The sequence below is a fragment of the Podarcis vaucheri genome, assembly GCF_965113315.1.
Source record: "Podarcis vaucheri genome assembly, chromosome: 7".
In the NCBI taxonomy this organism is placed as follows: Eukaryota; Metazoa; Chordata; class Lepidosauria; order Squamata; family Lacertidae; genus Podarcis; species Podarcis vaucheri.
Genome location: NC_138765.1, coordinates 29,099,954 through 29,122,149, shown reverse-complemented (window position 1 = coordinate 29,122,149; position 22,196 = coordinate 29,099,954). Strand labels below are relative to the sequence as shown.

At 41.7% G+C, this 22,196-nt stretch overlaps 1 protein-coding gene across 3 annotated transcripts in view; it reads left to right on the top strand.

Annotated features, from left to right (window-relative positions):
• Positions 1-22,196, top strand: part of ARID1A (AT-rich interaction domain 1A) — a 131,345-nt gene that overhangs the window by 61,864 nt on the left and 47,285 nt on the right. For all 3 annotated transcript variants that reach the window (XM_082231462.1, XM_082231461.1, XM_082231460.1), the window contains 3 exons: positions 4,671-4,883; positions 6,842-7,297; positions 9,147-9,260. In XM_082231462.1, the coding sequence (XP_082087588.1) occupies positions 4,683-4,883; positions 6,842-7,297; positions 9,147-9,260 (771 nt within the window). In that variant the 5' untranslated portion in view covers positions 4,671-4,682. The remainder of the gene's footprint in view (positions 1-4,670; positions 4,884-6,841; positions 7,298-9,146; positions 9,261-22,196) is intronic.

Here is a 22,196-nt window from a genome sequence, read left to right as displayed (position 1 = left end):
TCCTTTGCGCCTCAATTTTCAAATGTTTCGGAAGCCAAATGGTCTTCTGGAACTGATTACGTTCGAAAACCAAGGTACCACTGTACATCTGAATGCCACCAACATTTCAGCTAATGCTGAAACTATTAAATTGCTCCTAAAAACAAAGAGCTAGTAGCCCTTTGCTGAAACAATAACTCCCCTGATTAAAGCTATTTTCATATTTAAACTCAGCAATGTGTACCTAAAACTTTGCCTGGTCAGTTCTCCGCATCTCAGGAGAGTGCCTTTGTTGACTTGAAATAGTGTGGTGTTTACAGCACAGGGAAGACAACACCCCCCCCCGCCCTAACATGGAACAGAAAACTAATTTCTTTCTTTGGCCCGTGATCCCATCTGCGTTCAGCTGTGGGGAGCTGATGGAGGCTGCATCTGTGCATTTGCCCAGCTGCATTAAATATGTGTTTTGTTGGTGAGAGCTTTCGTCTGTTTGGTGGCTTCCAAGTCCCAGGGGTTCAGTGGTCTCTGTCCTCTCTGCTAGCTAGCTTGAGTGTGGCAGGGTCCAATAGAAGCCGCCACTGGAGCAGCTGCTGCTTCTCCTTGAACTGCATAGGAAGCATTTTTGCTGTCTTTTGTACAGCAGCCCTGTTGGCCAAACAATAGTTTGTGCTTTCAAGGCCATGTGGAGAGTCACGTGACCCGTTGCTGTTGCTGCTGGGGTCCTTACCCATCTGTTCTCTCCACTCTTTCTGGGTTATCAGGCATAGGTCCAAGTTCTCTCCAGCAGCCAGCCTCCTGGTCAGAGATTACGAGCCAGCACTAACCTTCCTGGCGGGGGGTGGTGTGGCTTGCTTTTATGCAGATTAGCCATGTGCTTCTCACTTCAAGACATTTGAGGAAAACACATTTCCTGTGTTTAGCTCTCAGTGGGTGGTTCCTGGCTTTACTGTACAGGGAAGGAGGGTTGGGGCCTATGAACTAAGAGCACTCTGGAGAGGGATTACAGTACACTGCCCCCCTTCCCATTCCACCTCCGCTGCTACGTCACCACAACACAACCACTCGTGCTCTCATAGTGTTGGTGTCATTCATTCAGTGCCAAGATTGCTTTAAAAAATTCCCTTGGCCCCAGTTCAAACAGGAGTACAGCTGGGATGTGTTAGATTTTAGGCAGTCTGCCCTCAATTTGAGATGAGTTATAAATAGCTGTGCTGACTTCCTTAACTAGCACACTCTGAGGTAAAATGCAGGTTAATTACTGTGGGAATCAATTAGGGCTTCTCTCCGTTAAAGAGCCAGCAAGACTTTTTTATTATTATTATAATAAATCAGATGACAAATCTGGTCAGGAATGAATTCCAGACCTAAGGTGGAGTTTTCATTTTCTCCATAATCCAAGGAATCTGATTTCTACTTCTGCTCAGCACATATACAGTATTTTTAAAAAGTCCTTTGCCTTTTGCCTTCATTTCTACAATTAACTATGATAACCTTGTAACAATTTCCAGAGGGATAGCTGTGTTACGGTAGCAAGAACAAAGAAGGGTCTTGTACACCTTAAAAGACTTAACAAATTTATTATGGCATAAGATTTTGTGGACTTCCGAGAGTAGAACCCGAAGCAGTTGATTCAAATGCAACAAAGGAGATTCTGACTAAATATTAGGAAGAACTTTCTCACAGTAAGAGCTGTTTGGCCATGAAATGGACTATCCTGGAAGGTGTGGACTCTCTATCAGAGATTTTTAAATGAGGTTGGAAAACATCCGTCAATGATTCTTTAGCTGTAATTCCTGCATTACAGTGGGTTGGACTACATGGCCCTTGGGATCCCTTTCAACTCTAAAATTCTTCGATTCATCAAATGCACAAAAGTAAATTACCCTGAATTTCAGGTATATAGATACATGATGGGGGAAACCGTAAACAGTGAGGACACGAAATTTTATAATAACCTTGAACAAAAGGCCTCCTTGCTTTCTTTTGCTATCAGAAACCAGATTTATGGCACTGTCATAGCAAGCTTTCTTTATCCAGGAAACAATTGTTTTCTGATCCCTGAAAAGTTGACAGCATTGTTAGTTCTGTGGCTGAAACATATTTCATTTAGCCAGGAAGCAACTGACTATCCTTGGGTCTAGGCCAGGGGCCCTCAAATTACGGTCTGAGGCCAGATCCGGCCCACCAGGGTCCTGAACCTGGCCCGCCCGCAAGGCCTGAGGCTCGGAAGTGGCCAGGCGGGAAGAGCCTTGAGGTAAAAGTGTGTGTGTGTGTAACATGTGTGTAGCCCTGGTAACATGGTTGCTACCACCGGCTTTGGCTGCTTGATAATGGCATGCTGTCCCTTTAAGCCACCGGAGGGTGGGACAGTTGCAATGGAACCCCTTCCATGCCAGCCCTTCCCCTCCTCCCTTCCCCTCAGGCCGGCTCCATGCTCACCGGAGCAGTGCCTTGCTGGCCTGTTGCGCACACGGGCCTCATGTGGCGGCTTTGGCGGCCTTAAAAGTTGGGGAAGCACCAAAAACACAGGCAACAAATGCAGATAGAATTAGCAAGAAGAGAAGTCTCAATCACAACAGTTTATCGTACAAGGGAATCTCCATGTAAATAGTGGTCAAAAATAACCCAGAAGAAATGAAGTATAAAGGTGAGGTATAGGTAACTTATATTATTACTGATAGCGCCTGTTGTGTGTCTATCCTGGCTATTATTTTGAACAAGGTTGTTTTTTAAAAAAAATACATGAAAAAGAGCATGTTTCTGGCACCTCTTTAGTCTAGCCCTCAACAGTGTCTGAGGGACAGTGAACTGGCCCCCTGTTTAAAAAGTTTGAGGACCCCTGGTCTAGGTAGAAGGTGAGAGAGGTGGGAATTGGGAAGGTGTGGGTCTTGCTCAAAGAGGGCCAAAGAACAGAATCTTTAAGCTCTTTGCCTGTCACTGCTAACACATGTTTCAAAAGATTTCAGTCCTATGCATAGTGGTATTTGTGTATGAGCAGGTCACCGCAGATGGGGAATGAATATGCTATGTGGTTTTAAATCAGATTTCCAGTTACCTCATGTATGTTTAATTGTCATAAAGTTGGACTAAGAAATTTTGGGAAGAGTTGCTCTTCACACAGAAATAACTTACAGTACACTGCTCATGCTCCATTTACATGTTTTACAAGTGCATTATTGGGGAAAGGTGTTAATTCTGCTTCTAAAGTATTTAGACTCTCTTGTACCTGAGAGCAAAGTGGCATTTCATAGGTTAATTACATTCTCTACAGTACTGCTTTAGTAGTAATACCCTTGTAGGAAAGCTATTGTATTTGATACTCTGGCTGTTTGGAGGTGAGAATTCTGAATTGGGACCAATTAGGCCAGTAGCTATTGAAGTCTGTTGTATTGCTAATTGTCTATTCAAAATAAAAGTGCAAGGAGAGTAACTGTAAATATCTGTATGGTGATCAGGCTTCTCACTTTGTACAGATGTGGGTTTTGGGAAAAGTGCTATGGAATTGGCAATTTTGAGATTGCTTCTCATTTCTTTGAATGTAGGTGAGTTGCAAGCAGGGGGTTGGGGTTTCAATGATCAAGGAGTAGCGCTTTCTCTGTTATGTATGTCTGTGGAAGGACCTTCAGCTTTTGAAGTGCAATCATGATAATCTATTCCTGTGGTTTCCTTTTGAAAGGATTTCCCCTGTGTCAGTCCAGAAGAGAATCTCCAGCGCTTTTCAGTCAGGGTTTGGTATTTCCTTATTTATCCTGATGTATTCTTGCAAATGAGCCAGTATCACTTTTTTTCCTGCCAGTAACAGCTTCTGTCTCTTGTATAATATCATTCCCTGTATTCAACTCTGGCAGCTGTTCCTCACATCAACATTCACTGATAAATACCCAATTCAAAGTTTAAGTGGAATTTTTGAGAATAGGGTAACTGGTACAAAACGGTGGGCTGTAATGAAAGATTTGTGAAGGGGGCACCATGTTTTATTACTGTGATTACAAACCCAAACCTTTTACTATTTGGGAGTCTTTCAGACCCTTGGCCCTTTCAAACCAGAACTTGCTGGTGTATATGGATTTCAATATTACATACTGCTTTTTCAGGCAGAACAAAAACAAGAGAGTGTTGGCAGAGGTGGTCCCACTTTTTTTTAGTCAAGATAAACATGGTTAACACTCAGAAAGTAGACGCATGTCTGCCTCAAGAAAAGAATATCAATGACACTTATATAAATATGGCATTTTGGGTGCTTTGGAAATTGAAGCTTTGTTTTTTGTCAAACTACGTGGCATCATACTAACTATATTTGAACTCAAATGTGAGGAAAGTAATGAGTGTTAATCTGTTCTCCTAAAAGCTGTTTGTTTAACTTGCAGGCACTTGTCTACTGGTCTTTAATGCTAATAACATCTATAAAATTTTGGAATAGGTGACTTACTCTAGAGGGGTGAAGTTTCCTTGGACTGTGTAGTGACCTACAATATGATGCCTATGCCTTAGTTGACTGAGAATTTTCATTTTCTTCATGGATAATTTTATATGTTGGCAACTTTAAGTGAAATGTATTTGATTTTTGCCTTGTCTATATGTTGTTGTTTTTTACTGATGAGTCTGCCTTTCATGAGTAAGACTGTAACATTTATATAGTTACAAAATATCAAATGGCTATTTAAAACAAATCTTACAATTTTCTTTCCTAGCCATCCAGCCCAATGGATCAGATGGGAAAGATGAGACCTCAGCCTTATGGAGGAAACAACCCATACTCACAACAGCAGGGACCTCAGTCAGGGCAACAGCAGGGCCACGGATATCCAGGACAGCCGTATGGGCCTCAGACTCCCCAGAGATACCCAATGGGAACTCTAAGCAGGACACAAACTGCAATGGGTACCGTCTCTTATGCACAGCAGGTAAAGAGAAGTGAATTGCAGATTGATGTTAAAAATCTGAAATGCATAGAATTACTGTTTGTGTGTAGTGGCCAAATGCCAGTGTAATGGGCAAGAATGCCTGAAGTACTTGTGTGATGAAGTGTTGCCACAAGATAAGCAAAAAAGTATGTTATTTATTGTTGAGGATACTTTAACCAGCTGCAGCAGCAAAGAGGTTCTTTATAGAATCCTAAACCTTCTGGGTAGCATTAGATTTTCTGGCTGCATCTTTGCACTTTGTTTGGATCTCCACCCAGAGGCGTAGGAAGGTCAGGTGGTACCCGGTGTGGAAAATTTCTTGTCAACCCCCCCCCCCTTTTATTTTTTGCTTCCAAAAATGGTTTTACATCATTTCATATTTTCTTACAAAGGAATGTGGATTCTGGGCCTCTGATAACAGGTAGGCGACTGTGGACAAATACTTAAATTTATAGAATGGATTGTGTTTAGGCTTGTGTTATTTTATTTATATTTATATTTATTGTTTGTTTATTTAATAAAATTTATTTTAAAAAACCTGCAAAGTGGTTTACCAAAAAACAAAACAAAAAACACAGCAGTAAAATCAAGAAAAATTAACAATCCTACTTTAGAACATACAAAAGCTAAAATATTAAGATTAAAATTACTTCAGCTTCCTAAGCATCTAGGTATTCTTGCCTAAAGAAGAATGCTTTTAGCAGGTGTCCAAAAAGAGTCTAGCAAAGGCACGTGCTTTATTGCAATAGGCGGGGAGTTCCAAAGTGCAGGTGCTGTCACAGTAAACAATTCAGTACAGATATTATGTGGAACCTGTAGTAGTGCTTGAAACTACTGAAGGGGAGGTTTTATTTATTGTGATTTCACCATGCTCTGTATTATCTGAAAAGGAAAACATTTATTTAAAAAACAGGACTGCACAGCAGCAATCTAGTCTCATCATGAATAGTGGGACTTATTCCCAAGTTGATGATGCATAGGATGGGCTGCAATCCTATGCACCCCTTGTATCCAACTTGTACCTAAAACTCTGCACAAGCCTGCACCAGAGAATTGTAGAGTTGGAAGGGACCCCTGAGGGTCATCTAGCCAAACCCTGGGGCAATGCAGGAATCTCAACTAGACCACCCCTGACCGATGGCCATCCGTCTTCTGTTTTTCCCCTTAGCCAGGACACACAGCAACAGAGACTGGAGGTGGGGGAAAAGATAAATTTTGACAATGGGGCAGATTTGTCAGGCGTGTGCAGGAACAGCTTGAAGACTTTACACAGAGAGGAACCCCACACAGGTTTCCCCGCATGTAACGTAACAGGCAGGGAGCCAGCTCAAATAGAGAGAAAGACATTGGGGGAGGACAGGACAAAAGAGTACCAAAATCCGCCCATTTTATCCTCTTTGAGATGGTGGCGCTAGGGCTCTGGGATCCCCCCCCCAAAAAAATATTTACTTGTCTTCAATGTATTGTTACCACTGTTATTCTATAGGCTGATTTTCCAGGATCCGGGAAGCCCAGCGGAGGGTAGGGCAGTAGGGCTGTTCATAAAAAAACCTTTTTTTGAAAATGCCTGCTCCAAAGGTCTTATCTTACTAAACTAGGGATTATATAGCTATATCTGAAATTTCATGCATATCAGTTAATATCTTGACCCTGCTTCACTAAATTGAAATTTCAGCCTTCACAACATAGGAAAACTGCGAAGTAAACAGCTATTTTTGTGGAGGAGGGTCAAGATGTTAACTGATATGCCTGAAATTTCATATAAAACTATATAATCCCTAGCGTAGTAAGATAAGACCTTTGGAGCAGGCATTTTCAAAAAAAAATTTAGGAACCACCCTAGTAGGGCAGTAATTGTTCCTTGATAATTTGTCACCCCCCTCCACGATGGCACCCAGGGCACCCCCCCTTCCTACGTCCCTGTCTCCACCTACATTTTCTCTTTCTTCCTTGCATAGATCCCTCCTTACGGACAGCAGGGACCTAGTGGATATGGGCAGCAGAGCCAGACTCCCTATTACAACCAGCAGAGTCCTCATCCCCAACAGCAGCAGCAGCCTTCTTATGCCCAACAGCCGCCATCTCAGACCCCTCACGCCCAGCCTTCTTATCAGCAACAGCAAACTCAGTCTCAGCCTCCGCAGCTCCAGTCATCCCAGCCCCCATACTCCCAGCAGCAGTCGCAGCCACCACATCAGCAGTCTCCATCTCCGTATCCTCAGCAGTCAGCGGCTGCCCAGCAGCATCCACAGAGTCAGCCTCCCTACTCCCAGCAGCAGTCACAGTCACCCTACCAGCAGCAGCAAGCTCAGCAGTCTGCAACCTCGGCGCTTTCTCAACAGTCTGCATCTTACCCTCAATCTCAGTCGCAGCAGCAGTCGGCATATTCTCAGCAGCGCTTCCCACCTCCACAGGTAAGACTTCTTCCAGGTGCTGCTGCAGACCTGTTCTTGGATGTCAAGTGCCAGCACAAAGCAGTGTTGTGTCTCTTGGAAAAATTACACAGTGACACTAACTGATTTGGTTGTGCTGTAGCCTTTTACACCTTGGGTAAAGTTCTTTATGCTTTTAAAGGAAGAAATAAGGATAATTGCAGCTCTGTTAGGGAGCAAGTGACCACTCAGGTGTGGAAAATCATAAAGTGTTGTTGGCTCGTAAATACAAATTGGGTCAGGCATGCACAACTTGTGACCCGGCAAGCTGAATGTTCTCATTAGCCATCTACAGCTGCCCACCAGGAAGTTCAATAAAAAGAACCTTCTTTTGCCTATCTGTGACCGCAAAACAGGGAGTTGCCAAGTAGGTGGGAAGCCACAGCACATAAGTGACCTGAATTAGATACTTCTGTTACATTTTATATCCTTCCTTTCCTCCAAAGAGGTCAAGGAGGTGTGTGTCTCTTCTTTCTTCCCCACCCCATGATAACAGGTTGGACTGAGAGATAGTGACTGGCCCAAGGCCACAATGATCTTCAAAGTTGGGGTGGGGTGGGGTTTGAACACACTAACCAATATATCACAGTGTGGCTATCAAATATAGGACAGGGTAATACAAAATGTATATTTAAGCAACTGGATGAAGAATAGATCAAAGCTAGAATCCATGTGCCAAGCACCTTAAAAGTGGAGAGAGAATTCCCTTCTCAACCTTTAGGCCAGGAACAAGTATGAAGGACAGTGGGGAGAGGTAATTAATGATGGGATTGAGACCAGCAATGAGGGTATTTTCTTTGGCCTCTGTAAAACTATATTGAAGGGAAATGAAATAGCAGCCTAAGGAGCTTTGAGCCCCTTCCCTGTGTGCAGCTTGTTTAAGTCATGGCAGATCCTGTAGCACCATGCCTGCTGACCTTGGAAGACATAGGCAGAACTGGGCATGGATAATGCCTCAGCATAGCATTTTTTCTCTGTGATGCATTACTGAGGCAGTGGTCTTCTTTAAGGCTTTCTATGCTTTCAGCTTAAGGCCATAGGCATAGAAAGATGTGGGCAGCAGTGCTGCCTGAAATTTGCCTCATTGGCAGGGAGAAGGAGAAGGGCTAATGGGGAGCTAACTGTCTGAGCACCTATTTTGTTTCTAAGCACAAGAAATGGCAGAGTGCTTGTGGGGGCTGCCAGCCTATGCATTACCCCCATCTCTTTGCCAGAGACACAGAGAGGGGAACAGCTACCCAAGAGCCCCTACACATCTGGGATATCCAGCAAGGGGCTTGGGTGGGTGTTCATTTCCATCTCCATCCTTTGGGACTACATCGGGGTGGGTAACCTTTTTTTCACTCCCAAGACCCACATTCTCTCATAGGGAACTGCATGCCAATGATGGGTGGGGCTAGGGACAAAAGGTGGCAGATTAATGGATGTGACTTTCTCATGCTTGTTAATGGGCCCTTCAGGAGCTGACAGGCACAATCTTCCTGGCCTAGACTTCTTCTCTGTACTACCTCCCCCTCCCATTATGAGTAGGGTTTTTTTAGTCTCACAGGAAGAGAGAGGAGGGAGAGAAGCCTGCTCCTGATGAAAACATGGAGCAGCTGCACCGCATTCAAAGGGGTCTGGGATCCTGGCTCTGCGACCCCCCCCCCTTCATGATTCAGACTCCACACCATTGAAACTAGAGACATCATATGGGGCAGTTGATTGGAACAGTGTGTGTTGATAGAACAGGGCTAATGCTGTGAGCCAGGGTGAGGATAAAATAGGGATTCTTTTTCCATTTCCAAGATCTCTTCTTTTTTGTTCATTGGATTGATCTCTTGCATTTCAGGAGTTATCACAAGACTCGTTTGGGTCCCAGGCATCATCGGCTGCCTCAATGGCTTCCAGTAAAGGGCAAGATGATGTGAATTTGAATCTTCAGTCCAGACCCTCTAGCTTGCCGGTGAGTCAAAGGTCCCATCTTATAAATGGCTTGGGTTTAAGTTATTGGAAGCACTGCAAGCTACTTAATATGCATAGCACATGTTCTCGTTGGAAATAAAAAACAGGACCATGTATTTATTAAAGCCAACAACATTTGGGCACCCACTTGCAGCAGGGGGGACTTGTTGGAAATGGATTAAAAATAATAATATGGAATTCTGAAAACAACACCCTCTACCATACCAGAATATAAATCAAATTTCTACTTGGGCTATAGAATTAAGCCTGAAATTTACAGATTATACAGTGGTGCCCCGCAAGACGAATGCCTCGCAAGACGAAAAACTCACTAGACAAAAGAGTTTTCCGTTTTTTTAGTCGTTCCGCAAGACGCTTGCGAGTTTCTTTCCTTTTTCTTAAACCCGCTAAGCCGTTAATAGCCGCTAATAGCCGTGCTTCGCAAGACGAAGAGACTCGTGGAACGGATTAATTTCGTCTTGCGAGGCACCACTGTATGTGGTAAAATCTCTTACTTCATTACACATCAACACCTGCTATACTCTAGTGGAACTTGTTACTGTGTTAGTTACTATGTTATAGGTATGGACATTTTGGTGTCAGTTTAGATTTATTGCTGCTGTGAAACCAACCAGTAGAAGATGAAGTCAACAAAGCTGCCCTGATACTCTGCAGAAGAGAGAAACCATATTCTACCATCAAATCTTGGTCATCTATTGCTTCTATACTCTGTGTCCTCTAGCCATTTATCAGTCATTTATCAATATTCTTTTAGTTTTAGTCCGAGTGTGATAAGGCTGTGGGATTCAAGTTTTAGTGGTGGTCCAATTCACTGTTGGTGCCAAGCAGTGCTGTAGCTGGAGATGTAAAGGATCATACATACTGCTAACTATTTATGGCTGTTGCTGTATCTTCTGTGTCTCATTGAGAATAATTAGTAGGCTAATGACTTCATATGTATAGCTTTTCCCTGTTCCTGAAAGGACAGCCTTTTCATAGTGTTTGGGAAAGCTGTTTAGTGCATTGGCCCAGTGCCAGGTCTCTCCTCAAGAGACTGCCCCCAGCAGGCTCAAAGGAGAGTTTGAGCTGCTGACCTAGAATTTGTTACTTCTGCTTGTGCTGGAGTGCTATTTGGCTTTCAGAGCTCTGAGTGCTCTCAAATATGCAGTTGCATGAGCAAAATGCAGAAGAGGTTAAATGGATGGCAGAAACTGCATGTTTTAAATATTTCTAGGATTTATTAGATTACTTTCTGAAGAGGAAGTTGACGCACAACAGTTCAATAAAAAGTTATATTTAATATATGTAACAGAATGCAGTGTGTGTTTCTCCCCTCCTTCTGAACTAATGAAAGTTGCAGAGTAGATTCATGCTTTCTGATATGATAACATGTTCAGTGTTACCACCACTTCTTTTAGGAAATATTGCTTCTTGTAATGAGTAGTTTCCTTTCACATAGTTCTTCCGAAACTGTATTTTATTTGACTAGATCAGCCTTATTCAATCTGATGCCCTCTAGATACTTTGAGCTACAGCATCCATCAGCTCTGACTACCAGCCATGTTTGCTGTGGCAAATAAGAGTTGTAGTCCAAAAAGTTTGGTGGCGGGCATGGGGTTGGGAAAGGCTGGACTAGACAATGTGGTCTTCCTCTAGGTTTTGATGTTAGCCATTAATTCTTAAGTGACAGAATAAGTTCTGATGTTGAATTGGAATGCAAGATAGAAGTTTCATTTAGTAGTGTAGTCGTGCTGTTTCTGCAAATTCTTTCAGTTGATGGTTTGTCACTTGTTGAAATTAGTTACTATCTTTAGTGTGGTGATTTCTTTTCAGAACAAAGTAGGGGTATTTCACATTTTTGTGACTTAAAGGGTTAGTTTTGCTGGCTTAGTGGATTCTGGGTTGATAGGCAGCTGCTTGTTTTGACTAAGCTTAGCAGCCTCTTGCGTTCTCTAGCTTGGTAATCTGCAGTCTCTTTACATTTGTGACAACTAATTGGCACAAGAAAGTGTGTCCAAACCAAAACATCTGGGTACCAGGTCTCTGCTCCTCCAGAGCAGTCATATGCATGTCCACTCAGTCTCATTGTGTTGAGTAGGACATACTTTCAGATCACTGCAGTTCTGTGCATGCTTGCCTGATGTAAATGACACTGAATTCAGTGGGACTCACCTCTGTGTAGAAATGCATAATATTGGGCTGTTGGTGTCTGTCCTAATACTGCACCTCTGAGAGGTCTGGGACAGCCCCCTGCCCGTGTCCCCCACTCCTCTAATTTTGGTGCTGGAAAGGGGATTGGCAGGATCCCATAATTGTGTTGGGCATTGGAGGCTCTTGAAAGTCTAGTACAACTGTGAGAACCCTGCCAGCCCAAGTCTTCCAAATTCAAATTTGCTTCTAGACAAAGGAGCACAAGTGCTTGTTTTGATTCTGGGAAGCCAATGCCCTTGAACTTCTTCTGCTTGCCTTTCAAAAGAGTCCCAGCCTTTACCTCTTGCTGTCTAGGAAAAGGTTGGGGTTCTACCTTTGGGTGCCTCTGCAGACTACTGCTGAAGTGGCCAGCTTCCTTTCCAGATTGCAGCTGGAAAACTGGGCTTTCTCTCTGCCTCTTTCTCTTTCCACCATTTTCTTAACATTTTAACCTAGAAAGGAACAAAAAAAAAATATGCTGCTGCTGTTGTGACATGCCTGAGGTTGGGGCATGGCCCTCTAACTTAAGGCTACTTTTCTAAATTGAGTACCTGAAGGCCACCACATAATCCAGAAATCCTTTGTCATGGCCAAGTTCGCATCTGCCTGTTTCATATACATTATGCACAAAGGAACATTTCTCCAACACCACCACATTTTTATATAAATAGATTGGTTTTCTGAGCCCTCGGTGTGCAGATAGAAATGTTGCTTGTTCTTTCAGCAGTACCAGGGGGAAACTTGGGAATTTGCTGTTCAGGGGCATGAATGCACCCCATCCCTTCTCCAATCTAGACAGGTGTCTATATAAAAAAACCAAAGTTGTTGTGTGCATAGAACAAATTCCACATGTGCATTGAGACTTTCCCCCTCTCCTTTTCCTGTGCACTCCCCTGCGCCATCTGAGTCTGCTCTGAAGGGTTCAGGGAACAGCAGAGGGCGAGGGTGGGCGCAGAAAAAGTGAGGGAGAGACCTGTTGGGTTGAGAGGACCTTGTTTCCTGTTCACATATCCCACTTAGTGCTACATTGAACTCCATCCATTGAATTTGTCTAATGTATTGTACACAGTCTAAAATAGGAATTAGATCACTTTTGTATTGCTTCTACAACATTTTGGATTGAGAAGCAGCTGCATGTACAGTTCTGAATGCTAGTAATAAAATGCACATAGTTAAGATGGCCTCCTCCTTAAGATGGCAGTAGTGATGGCGAATAGTTCAGTAGAGAACAGGGCTGGATGAAGTTGGGGGATTTCAGTGAATGGTGGTTGAAAGAAATGTTCACTTTTGACTCCTCCCCAGCCCCTCACCCTTTTCTTTATTTGGAATGGGAGGACTGTATGCATTTAAAGAGCTAAACTTCCATCTTTCCCAGCCAGCATGGTCAGTGGTGAGGGACAGTGGGAGTTTTGAGTCCCACAATGTCTGGAGGGGCACAGGTTCCTCATCCCTGGCCTAAAAATGGTAGGCAGAGCTGTTGTTGGTGTATACTTGTGGGAGGCTGTATTCCAGCAATTCAAGAAACTATAGGTGAAGACTGAGATACAGTTTCATAGTTGTGACTGGAACTTCCTTTTTTTCTTTTCTTTTTCTTTTTCTTTTGCTTTATACACCTTTTACTTCATCATGACAACTTTGGAATTTCTCTTTTTATATCTCTAAGGCATTCTGTATTAAGGTACTTGTGTTTAAAGCAATGGTTTTTCAAAGAGTGACTTTTGAGGGAGTGGGTCAGCAATCCAGCCTATATAAAGTGACCTGCCAGCAAGTTTTGTTGTCATGAATGGTACTTTTACAAAACTACTTCTCCTGCAACTTGGCACACAGGACTGCATTTAATAGAAGGCTGCCTAGGTGCCCTAACTTAAAAGGAATAGCTTAAGGGTATATCCAGCTAACTCTTACTCAAGGCAGACCCATTGAAAGTAATGGACTTGACCAACTTAGGGCCAATAATTTCAATAGGTCTCCTCTGAGTAAAGGTTTGTAGAATACAACCATTATTTTTCTTTACTAAGCAGTGTTCCCTCTTAAGTGACTATATCATTTGTTAGCAGTATGTGCACAGTAAAATAGTGGGAGAAATGGAAACAGGGCTATAGCTCAGGTAGAACATGTGCTTTGCATCTTGACAGTTCCTGGTTCAAGCCATAGCATGTTCAGGTCAGGTTGGGAGAGGCTGGTTGGCTGAAAACGTGGCGAGCTGCTGCCAGTCAGTGTAGACAGTATAGAGCAAGATTCAGTATTAGCAACTCCCTAAATTCATAGGGTTACAGTGTTACTTAGGCTCAATTAACTTTGCCACAGCTCAGAATTTGATAAAAATGTTTCACTTTGCTTCCAAGAAATACACTTTTAATTGGCAGGTTAACACTCCCCTCACCTCTAACACAAATGATCAGACACTAAGTTGGTAGTGTTATTTTATTGCCACAATCTAACTTGTGCAGAGGACTACTCTTCTTGAGGTGTTCATTACAGCAATAAGTTGACCTTGTTTTCATGTTTTCTTAGCTGGCTAAACTCACTCCACTTCCGTGATACTGTGCGGCGTGGCATTTTGACAGCCTGATATATACTGTCTGGCTATGCCAAATGAACTGTGGGTTGCTTAGACTGTATGATGGGATGCTTCTGACTGTGTGCTAACCACTTAATCAGCCTTCCACTTAATCAGAACTTGAAACTAACGGTAAACATGATTATAGCTTCAAAGATCAGGTGTGTGCTCCTTTTTAATCCACTGTTTTTAGTGTATTTTAGGCAGCTTCACAATAATAAATAATAACAGCACTTACTGTGCTTCAGGGTGTTTAAAGTGTTTCATGTTATCTTGTTGTAATCCCTTGCAACAACCCTCTGAAAACTGTATTATCATCATATTTGGGTGGGAAGCTTAGGCTGAAAGTGAGTTGCTTAAGGCCATCTAGCAGAGGCAAAATCTGAACCACAGGCTTTGGAATTCATCCCTCAGACTCAGGCAGGAGGAATTTGTATTCCAGAAAGGAGTGGGTGGTGTGGGGAGTGGCTAAGTGATCTGTGGCCTTCTTCCAATTGCCTAACCATGTTAAGCAAATTGTGACTGTGTGCATATGCACATAACCACCCTTGGTTGCATAGACAATTTTAAAAAGGATTTAAAATGAATAACAGTCCAAGGAAGTCTTGCTTGATCAAAAATGGTCAGTCAGTTGATAAATCAAATGCTATATATTTTTTTTTTTTTATAATATTTTTTATTAGTTTTACAAAAGTTTTTATAACAAACAAACACAAAAAAAACAAACAAACAAACAAAGAAGTGTGGTTTCATAATGTCATTTCGTAAACTTCTTTCCTCGGACTTCCCCATACCTCCCCTTTCTGCATCCTCATGTCCAAATTTTACAGCAACTTATACATATTTTTTCCAACTCTAATTTATTATAGTCCTTTCTTATTCTGATCTTATATTACTGCAACCCTTTGTCTCTATCGAATCTCGACATTCTAAACTTCCTCAAGTTTATAATGGTCCTTAAGATAAATCTTGAATTTCTTCCAATCTTCTTCCGCAGTCTCCTTCCCCTGGTCTCGAATTCTGCTCGTCATTTCCGCCAAAGTCATGTAGTCAATCACTTTCATCTGCCATTCTTCCACGGTGGGTAGATCTTGTGTCTTCCAATACTTTGCTATCAATATTCTTGCTGCTGTTGTTGCATACATAAAGAAAGTTCTATCTTTTTTTAGCACCAATTGGCCGACAATGCCCAAGAGAAAGGCCTCTGGTTTCTTAAGAAAGGTATATTTAAATACCTTTTTCATTTCATTGTATATCATCTCCCAGAAGACCTTAATCTTCGGGCACGTCCACCAAAGATGATAAAAAGTACCTTCAGTTTCTTTACATTTCCAACATTTATTGTCGGGCAAATGATAAATTTTTGCCAGCTTGACTGGGGTCATGTACCACCTGTAAACCATTTTCATTACATTTTCCTTTAAGGCACTACATGCCGTAAATTTAATTCCGGTGTTCCACAACCTTTCCCAGTCAGCTGACATTATATTATGACCGATGTCCTGTGCCCATTTAATCATGGCTGATTTAACTACTTCATCTTGTGTATTCCATTTTAACAGCAAGTTATACATTCTTGACAAATTCTTAGTATTGGGTTCTAACAATTCTGTCTCAAGTTTTGATTTTTCCACCTGGAAGCCAATTTTCCTGTCTTGTTTAAAGACCTCCGTTATTTGGTAATAGTGGAGCCAATCTTGTACTTTGGGTTTTAGGTTTTCATGGCTCTTTAGTTTCAGTCTCTCTCCATCTTGTTCTAGAATCTCACAATACTTTGGCCATCCGACCTCCATATTGAGTTTCTTGTGAGCCTTCGCCTCTAAAGGTGACAACCATCTAGGGGTTTTATTTTCCAGCAAGTCTTTATATCTCATCCAAACATTGAACAGCGCTTTCCTTACAATGTGATTTTTAAAGGCACTATGCACTTTAATTTTATCATACCATAAATATGCATGCCAACCAAATGCATTATTAAAACCTTCTAAGTCCAAGATATCTGTATTCTCGAGGAGCATCCACTCTTTCAACCAGCAAAATGCTGCTGCTTCATAGTACAATTTTAAGTCCGGCAGGGCAAATCCCCCTCTTTCTTTTGCATCTGTTAATATTTTATATTTTATCCTGGGCTTTTTGCCCTGCCAGACAAATTTCGCGATATCTTTCTGCCACCTCTTGAAACAGTCCATCTTGTCAAGTATTTGCAAAGTTTGAAACAAAAATAACATTCTAGGCAATACATTCATCTTAATTACTGCAATTCGGCCTAACATTGATAGTCTCAAGTTTGACCATATTTCTAAATCTTTTTTGATTTCTGTCCAACATTTTTCATAGTTGTCCTTATACAAATTCAAATTTTTAGATGTTAGGTTAACCCCTAGGTATTTCACCTTCTTAGTCACCGTCAAACCCGTCTCTTCTTGAAATTTGTTCTTTTCTATATCTGTCAAATTTTTCCCTAGGACTTTAGTTTTTTGTTTATTCAACTTAAATCCGGCTACCTGGCCAAATTGTTGGATTATCTCCAACACCTTTTTCGTACTAGTGTATGGCTCTTGTAAAGTCAGGACTAAATCATCTGCGAAGGCCCTTAACTTGTAATGTTTTGCTCCGACCTGTACCCCTTTAACCTGCTGGTCATTTCTAATCATATTCAGCAAAACCTCCAGGACAGAAATAAAAAGCAATGGGGAAATTGGGCATCCCTGTCGTGTTCCTTTTTCTATCTTAAGTTCCTCCGTTATCACATTATTTACAATCAACTTAGCTTTTTGTTCAGAATATATTGCACCCACACCATTCTCAAAACCTTGTCCTACCCCCATCCCATGAAGGTTCTTTTTCATAAAACTCCAAGAAATGTTGTCAAAGGCTTTCTCCGCGTCCACAAATATCAAAACTGCTTTGGTGTTTATATTCACCTCTAACTTTTCCAAAATGTCTATTATAATCCTAACATTGTCTGAGAGGTGTCTCTTTGGGAGAAAGCCTGCTTGGTCTCTGTGGATCTTTTCCATCAATACTCTTTTAAATCTTTTTGCTAAAATGTCTGCAAAAATTTTGTAATCCACATTGAGTAACGAGATTGGGCGGTAGTTCTTCAATTGAGTCTTTTCAGTCTCTGTCTTTGGTATGAGTGAAATATATGCTTCCTTCCACGATTCGGGTGCCTTTTTTCCCTCTAAGATCTCATTACAGACATCCTTTAACGGTTGAATCAGCCATTCCTTTAGCGATTTGTAATATCTGGAAGTCAAGCCATCTGGTCCTGGAGATTTGCCCAATTGCATGTCCTGAATGGCACCCTCTATCTCTTGTTCTGATATTCTCTGGTTTAAATCCACCTTACTTTGAGGGGAGATTTTTTGTAATCCATATTTGTTAAGGAATTTATCTATATCTTCTTCATTTTGTGCTCCTTGAGAATAGAGTTTTTTAAAATAACTCACGAAACAGTTTCTTATTTCATTTGGTTTAGATATAGTCCTTCCATCCACTTCTAAACTTGTAACTGTGTTTAATTTCTGTCTTTTCTTAAGTTGCCATGCCAAAAGCTTGCCACATTTGTCTGCCGACTCAAATGACTTTTGTCTCATTTGCTTTATTTTCCACTCTATCTCTTGGTTCATCAATTCCATATATTGTGTTTGATATAATTTAATCTCCCTCAAAATCTCCTGGGACTTTGGTTTTGACCTTAATTTTCTCTCTCCTTCTTTTATCTTTTCCAAAATTTTTTCTCTTTTCTCCTTCTGCCTTCTCTTCTTTATTGAGTTTTGTTGAATCAAAAACCCTCGCATCACAGCTTTACTTGCGTCCCAGACCACTCTTTTTTCCACATTGCCCCTTAGATTGATTTCGAAATAGTCCTTTAAAGTTTTTTGGGCCTTCAAGTGGAATTCTCTATCTCGAAACAGGGTGTCATTCATTCTCCACCTAAACTGACCAGTTGTTGTAAGTTTCATTTCCATCTTCACGGCGTTATGGTCGGAGCAGGTTTTTGGGCAGATCTCTACCGTCTTAATCCTCGGAGCCATTCCACTAGTGATCCAAATTTGATCAATTCTGGTCCAGGTCATCTGTGCTTGGGAGAAAAAGGTTCCCTCTCTTTCAAGAGGGTTCCTTGTTCTCCAAATGTCTATTAGGTCCATGTTCTCGGTCATTTCAAAAAAAGTCTTAGGGAGTCTCCCTTCTTTAGTGAGTGTCAGTCTTTGTGTCTTGTCCATATTTGTAGAAACTACACCATTCATATCTCCCATAATTATCATATTGTAATCCAAATAGTCCATCAGAGTTTCATGAAGTTTTTTAAAGAATTCCGCTTTACCTTCATTTGGTGCGTAAATCCCAATTATCAGAAATTTTTCTCCTTGTACTTGTATCTCCACCGCTAAATATCTTCCTTCTTCATCTTTAAAAATCATTTTTGGAGCCCATTTCTCTTTTACATAGATCACAACTCCTCTTTTTTTCACTTTATCCGACGAGATAAATTCTTGTCCCAATTTTTTATTCATAAGTAGTCTCCTGTGGGCTCTAGTTATGTGAGTTTCCTGTAAGCAAGTCACGTCCAGTTGTTCTCTGTACAAAATATGGAATACTTGTCGTCTCTTCAAAGGCATGTTCATCCCATTACAATTCCAACTGAGGAATTGCAGGGCCATCTTGTTATTTTTCTGGTATTCCTCCAACTGCTCCCAATTGTTGTTCCTCCTCTGTTGGTAGTGGAAGGTTCTGTCCAAACGAAAGGTTCAAGATGTCTATTACACCCTTTTGCTCGGCAATTGGGTCTACAGTTCCTTTCTGTAGATCTTCTTGATTTTTATGCAGGAACCTGTCTTTATCCTGTATCGTCTTTATTTTAACCTTCTTTCCCCTGTAGTCAAAGGACAGTCCCTGTGGGAATTCCCACCTAAAACGAATATCGTTCTTCTTGAGCAAGTAGACCAGGTCCTTATAAAAAGCTCTCAAGTCCAGAATATGTTTGGGGATATCTTTAAAAATCTGTATCGGTGAATTTCCAATTTGTAAGGCTTTTTCAAAATGCAGTCTTAGTATTTTATCTCTTTCCTCCTTTGATCTCAAGGTAATCAAGCAGTCTCTCGGTACCTTTCTATTTTGTCTTCTGCCCAATCTGAAAGCCGTTGTAATTTGGATTTCGTCTTCCTCTAGATCTTCCCAGGCATCTGCAAACTCCTTCATTAAAAAGTCTGTAAGGTTATCTCCTTCATCCTCTGGAATTGATCGTAATTTCAAATTCCTTTCTTTTCTTTGTAGTTCCCACAATGCCAGAGTTTCGTCGTGATCATAAACCTTTTTGGCAATCGGTTCTAATTTTTCCTGCGTCTCTCCAGCAATAGTTCTAGCTTCCTCCGCAATTTGACGTGTGGCAGAGTTCTCTTGCGTAAGCTTGTTTATAGATTCTGTGTTCAAGTCGAGTCTAGCTGTCAAGTCTGTCAATTTCTGTGAATTCTCTGTCAATTTCTTAGTATTCTCTGCCGTTTGCTTTGTCAAATTCTCCAGGGATTGGTTTATCTTGAGAAGGGCTTGCGATACTGCATCCATGGAGACTGCTGCACCTCTTTCTTGTCCTGTTGTCACTGTAGATGTTATTCCTGAGATCGAGCCTCTTTTCTTGAGTTGCTGTAGCTGCTTTGTCTTTGCTCTCGTGGTTATCTCGTCTGCTGGGCCACTCATATCCCAAGGTTGTTTCCCACAGGAGCCTTCACCAAAAGGAAAATTCCACTGTCTCAAAGCGTAGCAACTTTCAGTTTACCCTCTAGAGGGAGCAAATCAGAATGTCCGCAGACCGAAATTACGAGTATTTATAACACAAATTTATCAGGAGGCTCCTATATGTATATTGCAGCACTTTCCCAATAGATAAAGTCCCAGCCTTCCCTGATAAATTGTATCCACCAAGTCCCAAAACTTTGTATCAAGTAAACAGTAAAGCTTCCACTTTGTAACCTTCACAAGAATTTTAAAGTCAGTTCAGTGTTCCTTTGTTTTATGAGCAGTTCGTACCAGGTTGGGGGCTGCAGAAGTTTTCCTTTTCCGTTAAATTAATCATGCAGCTTGTAAAGTCACTTTTTCCTCCCCTCTGCCCTGCAAGCTGGAGGGGATGATCAAAGTCCAAATGTCGGATTCAGGCAATTAAGAACAATTTTCCCTTACGGATGCAGCTTAATAACTTTCGTTGCTTCGATTGTCATGCAGTCGGGGGAAGGCAGACTTCCTTAATTTTTGCCTTCCCCGTTTTCAGCCTAATTTCAAATAATTTTGACACGAATACAGGTTCAGTCTTACTCACGGGTCCTTTTTGTCCAGATTGTTTAGGAAGGGAATCGACGCTCTCCACTAATGGCGACGCGGCTTCACTCTGCGGGCTGGGTAGCGATTCTCAGCACCGCGCTCCCCCGTTGTCGTTCCGGAGCCTTTAAAAAGGCTCTTTCTGCGGTAAAGAGGGGGCGCTTCGGGTGCCCACCGAATCTCCTTGTTCACAGGATCCGTTCCTGTGATTTTAGGGGTCCCCCGCTTGCCGAAGCGGGTCAGACCCGAACTCGCAGAGCCTTCCTCTCTCCGGAGCTCGGAGAGAGAGCAGCCATTAGCGCTGGCGCCGAACCGGAAGTTCGATAAATCAAATGCTATATAAACTCTGAATTCGTATAGCTGTGGTCTGCTCAGGAATCATTTTGTCCATGCTGCTGGAAAAGGTACCACTGGGAAGCTGAGAGGGTGTCAAATGTGTCATCCAAAGACCAACACAGTTCTTATCTGGAAGCAGAACAGTGCATATCTTGAAGCAAGGACAGAAATAAGGGGCCTAAAGGATTGGAGGAGGAGGAAGGGAGAGAGACCGTGGGGAAGAAAGAGGGGACAAAGCTAGATGAGAATGAAAGTAAATATGTGCCCTTCCTTTGGTCTGCATTTTGCATATTTAAAGTATTTATTGAGAACTGCAATCAATAATACTGAAATCAAATTCTGAATCACTGACTAGTATAGAAATATAAATCTATATGAGTAACATTTAGAATGTGAAAACTTAACTTTGGTTAGCCCTTGTTTTCAAAGATAAAAGCCAATGTGGTACCCTCCAGATGTTGTTGGACTACAACTCCTACTACCTAGGCCTATGGCTCTGCTGGCTGGAGCTGATAGGAGTTTAAATCCATTAATACCTAGAGGACACTATGTTGGCTACCCCTGCCTGAAGCGTTTCAAATATTATATCATGGAATTTTGCAGCATCTGTGAAGAAAGAAGAAGAAAAAGCCAGTTTACAAATGCAGTTAACAATAGTAGCGCAGGTTCCTAAAATTAGGGTGATGATGGTCCTGACTCCTACAGGACTAGGAGCAAGGCAGGGCTATATCTCAATACCAGAGCACTTGTTGTACATATGGAAAGTTCCAGATTAAATTTCTAGTACAGAGATGAGGAACCAGTGCTCTTCCAGATGTTATTGGACTCCCAAGTCACACCTGCCACAGCCAACATGGGCAGTGGTCATTGAGTTGCCTCCCAAAAGTTTCTGGACAATCGTAGTTTCCTCACCCCTGCTCTAGAATCTCCACTTTAAAAGTGTTGTGAAAGACATTTGCCTCAGACTCTTGAAAGCCACTGCCAATCAGCGTGGAAAATACTAGATGGACCAATGGTTTGACTTTGTGTAAGGCAGTTTCCTGTGTAAAGCTTCACTCCAGCCTTTGCATTTGGATGACATCATGAAGAAATAAGGTAGGCTGCTACCTACAAAAGGCAGTCTTGGCTTGATGGAAGATATGACTACAGATAGAGGTCAGTAGGTCTGTTTATCCCATTCCAACCCTAATCAAACTATATTTTCTCTTTTATGGAAATTCCTTCAGAGAAAGGATTATGGTGCAATAAATATGTCTAATAATAATAGTAATACCCTGTTAGTTACCTTCCTAACGAACACGGGCTTTTCATTGTGACTTTATGTGTGTTATTCTGTGTTAAAAAAGGAATCCTCAGAGCATGTTACACATAGACCTGTTTTGCATTTGACTAAACCATGACTTAAGCACTATAAGCATGAGCAGGAAGATCCATTGCCCATGGCTGTGAGGATGACATCAACAGAATTTAGTTTCACTTTCCATGTCAATTTGCTTGCTGTTCTATGCAAATCAGAGATTGTGGTTTAAAATGAAC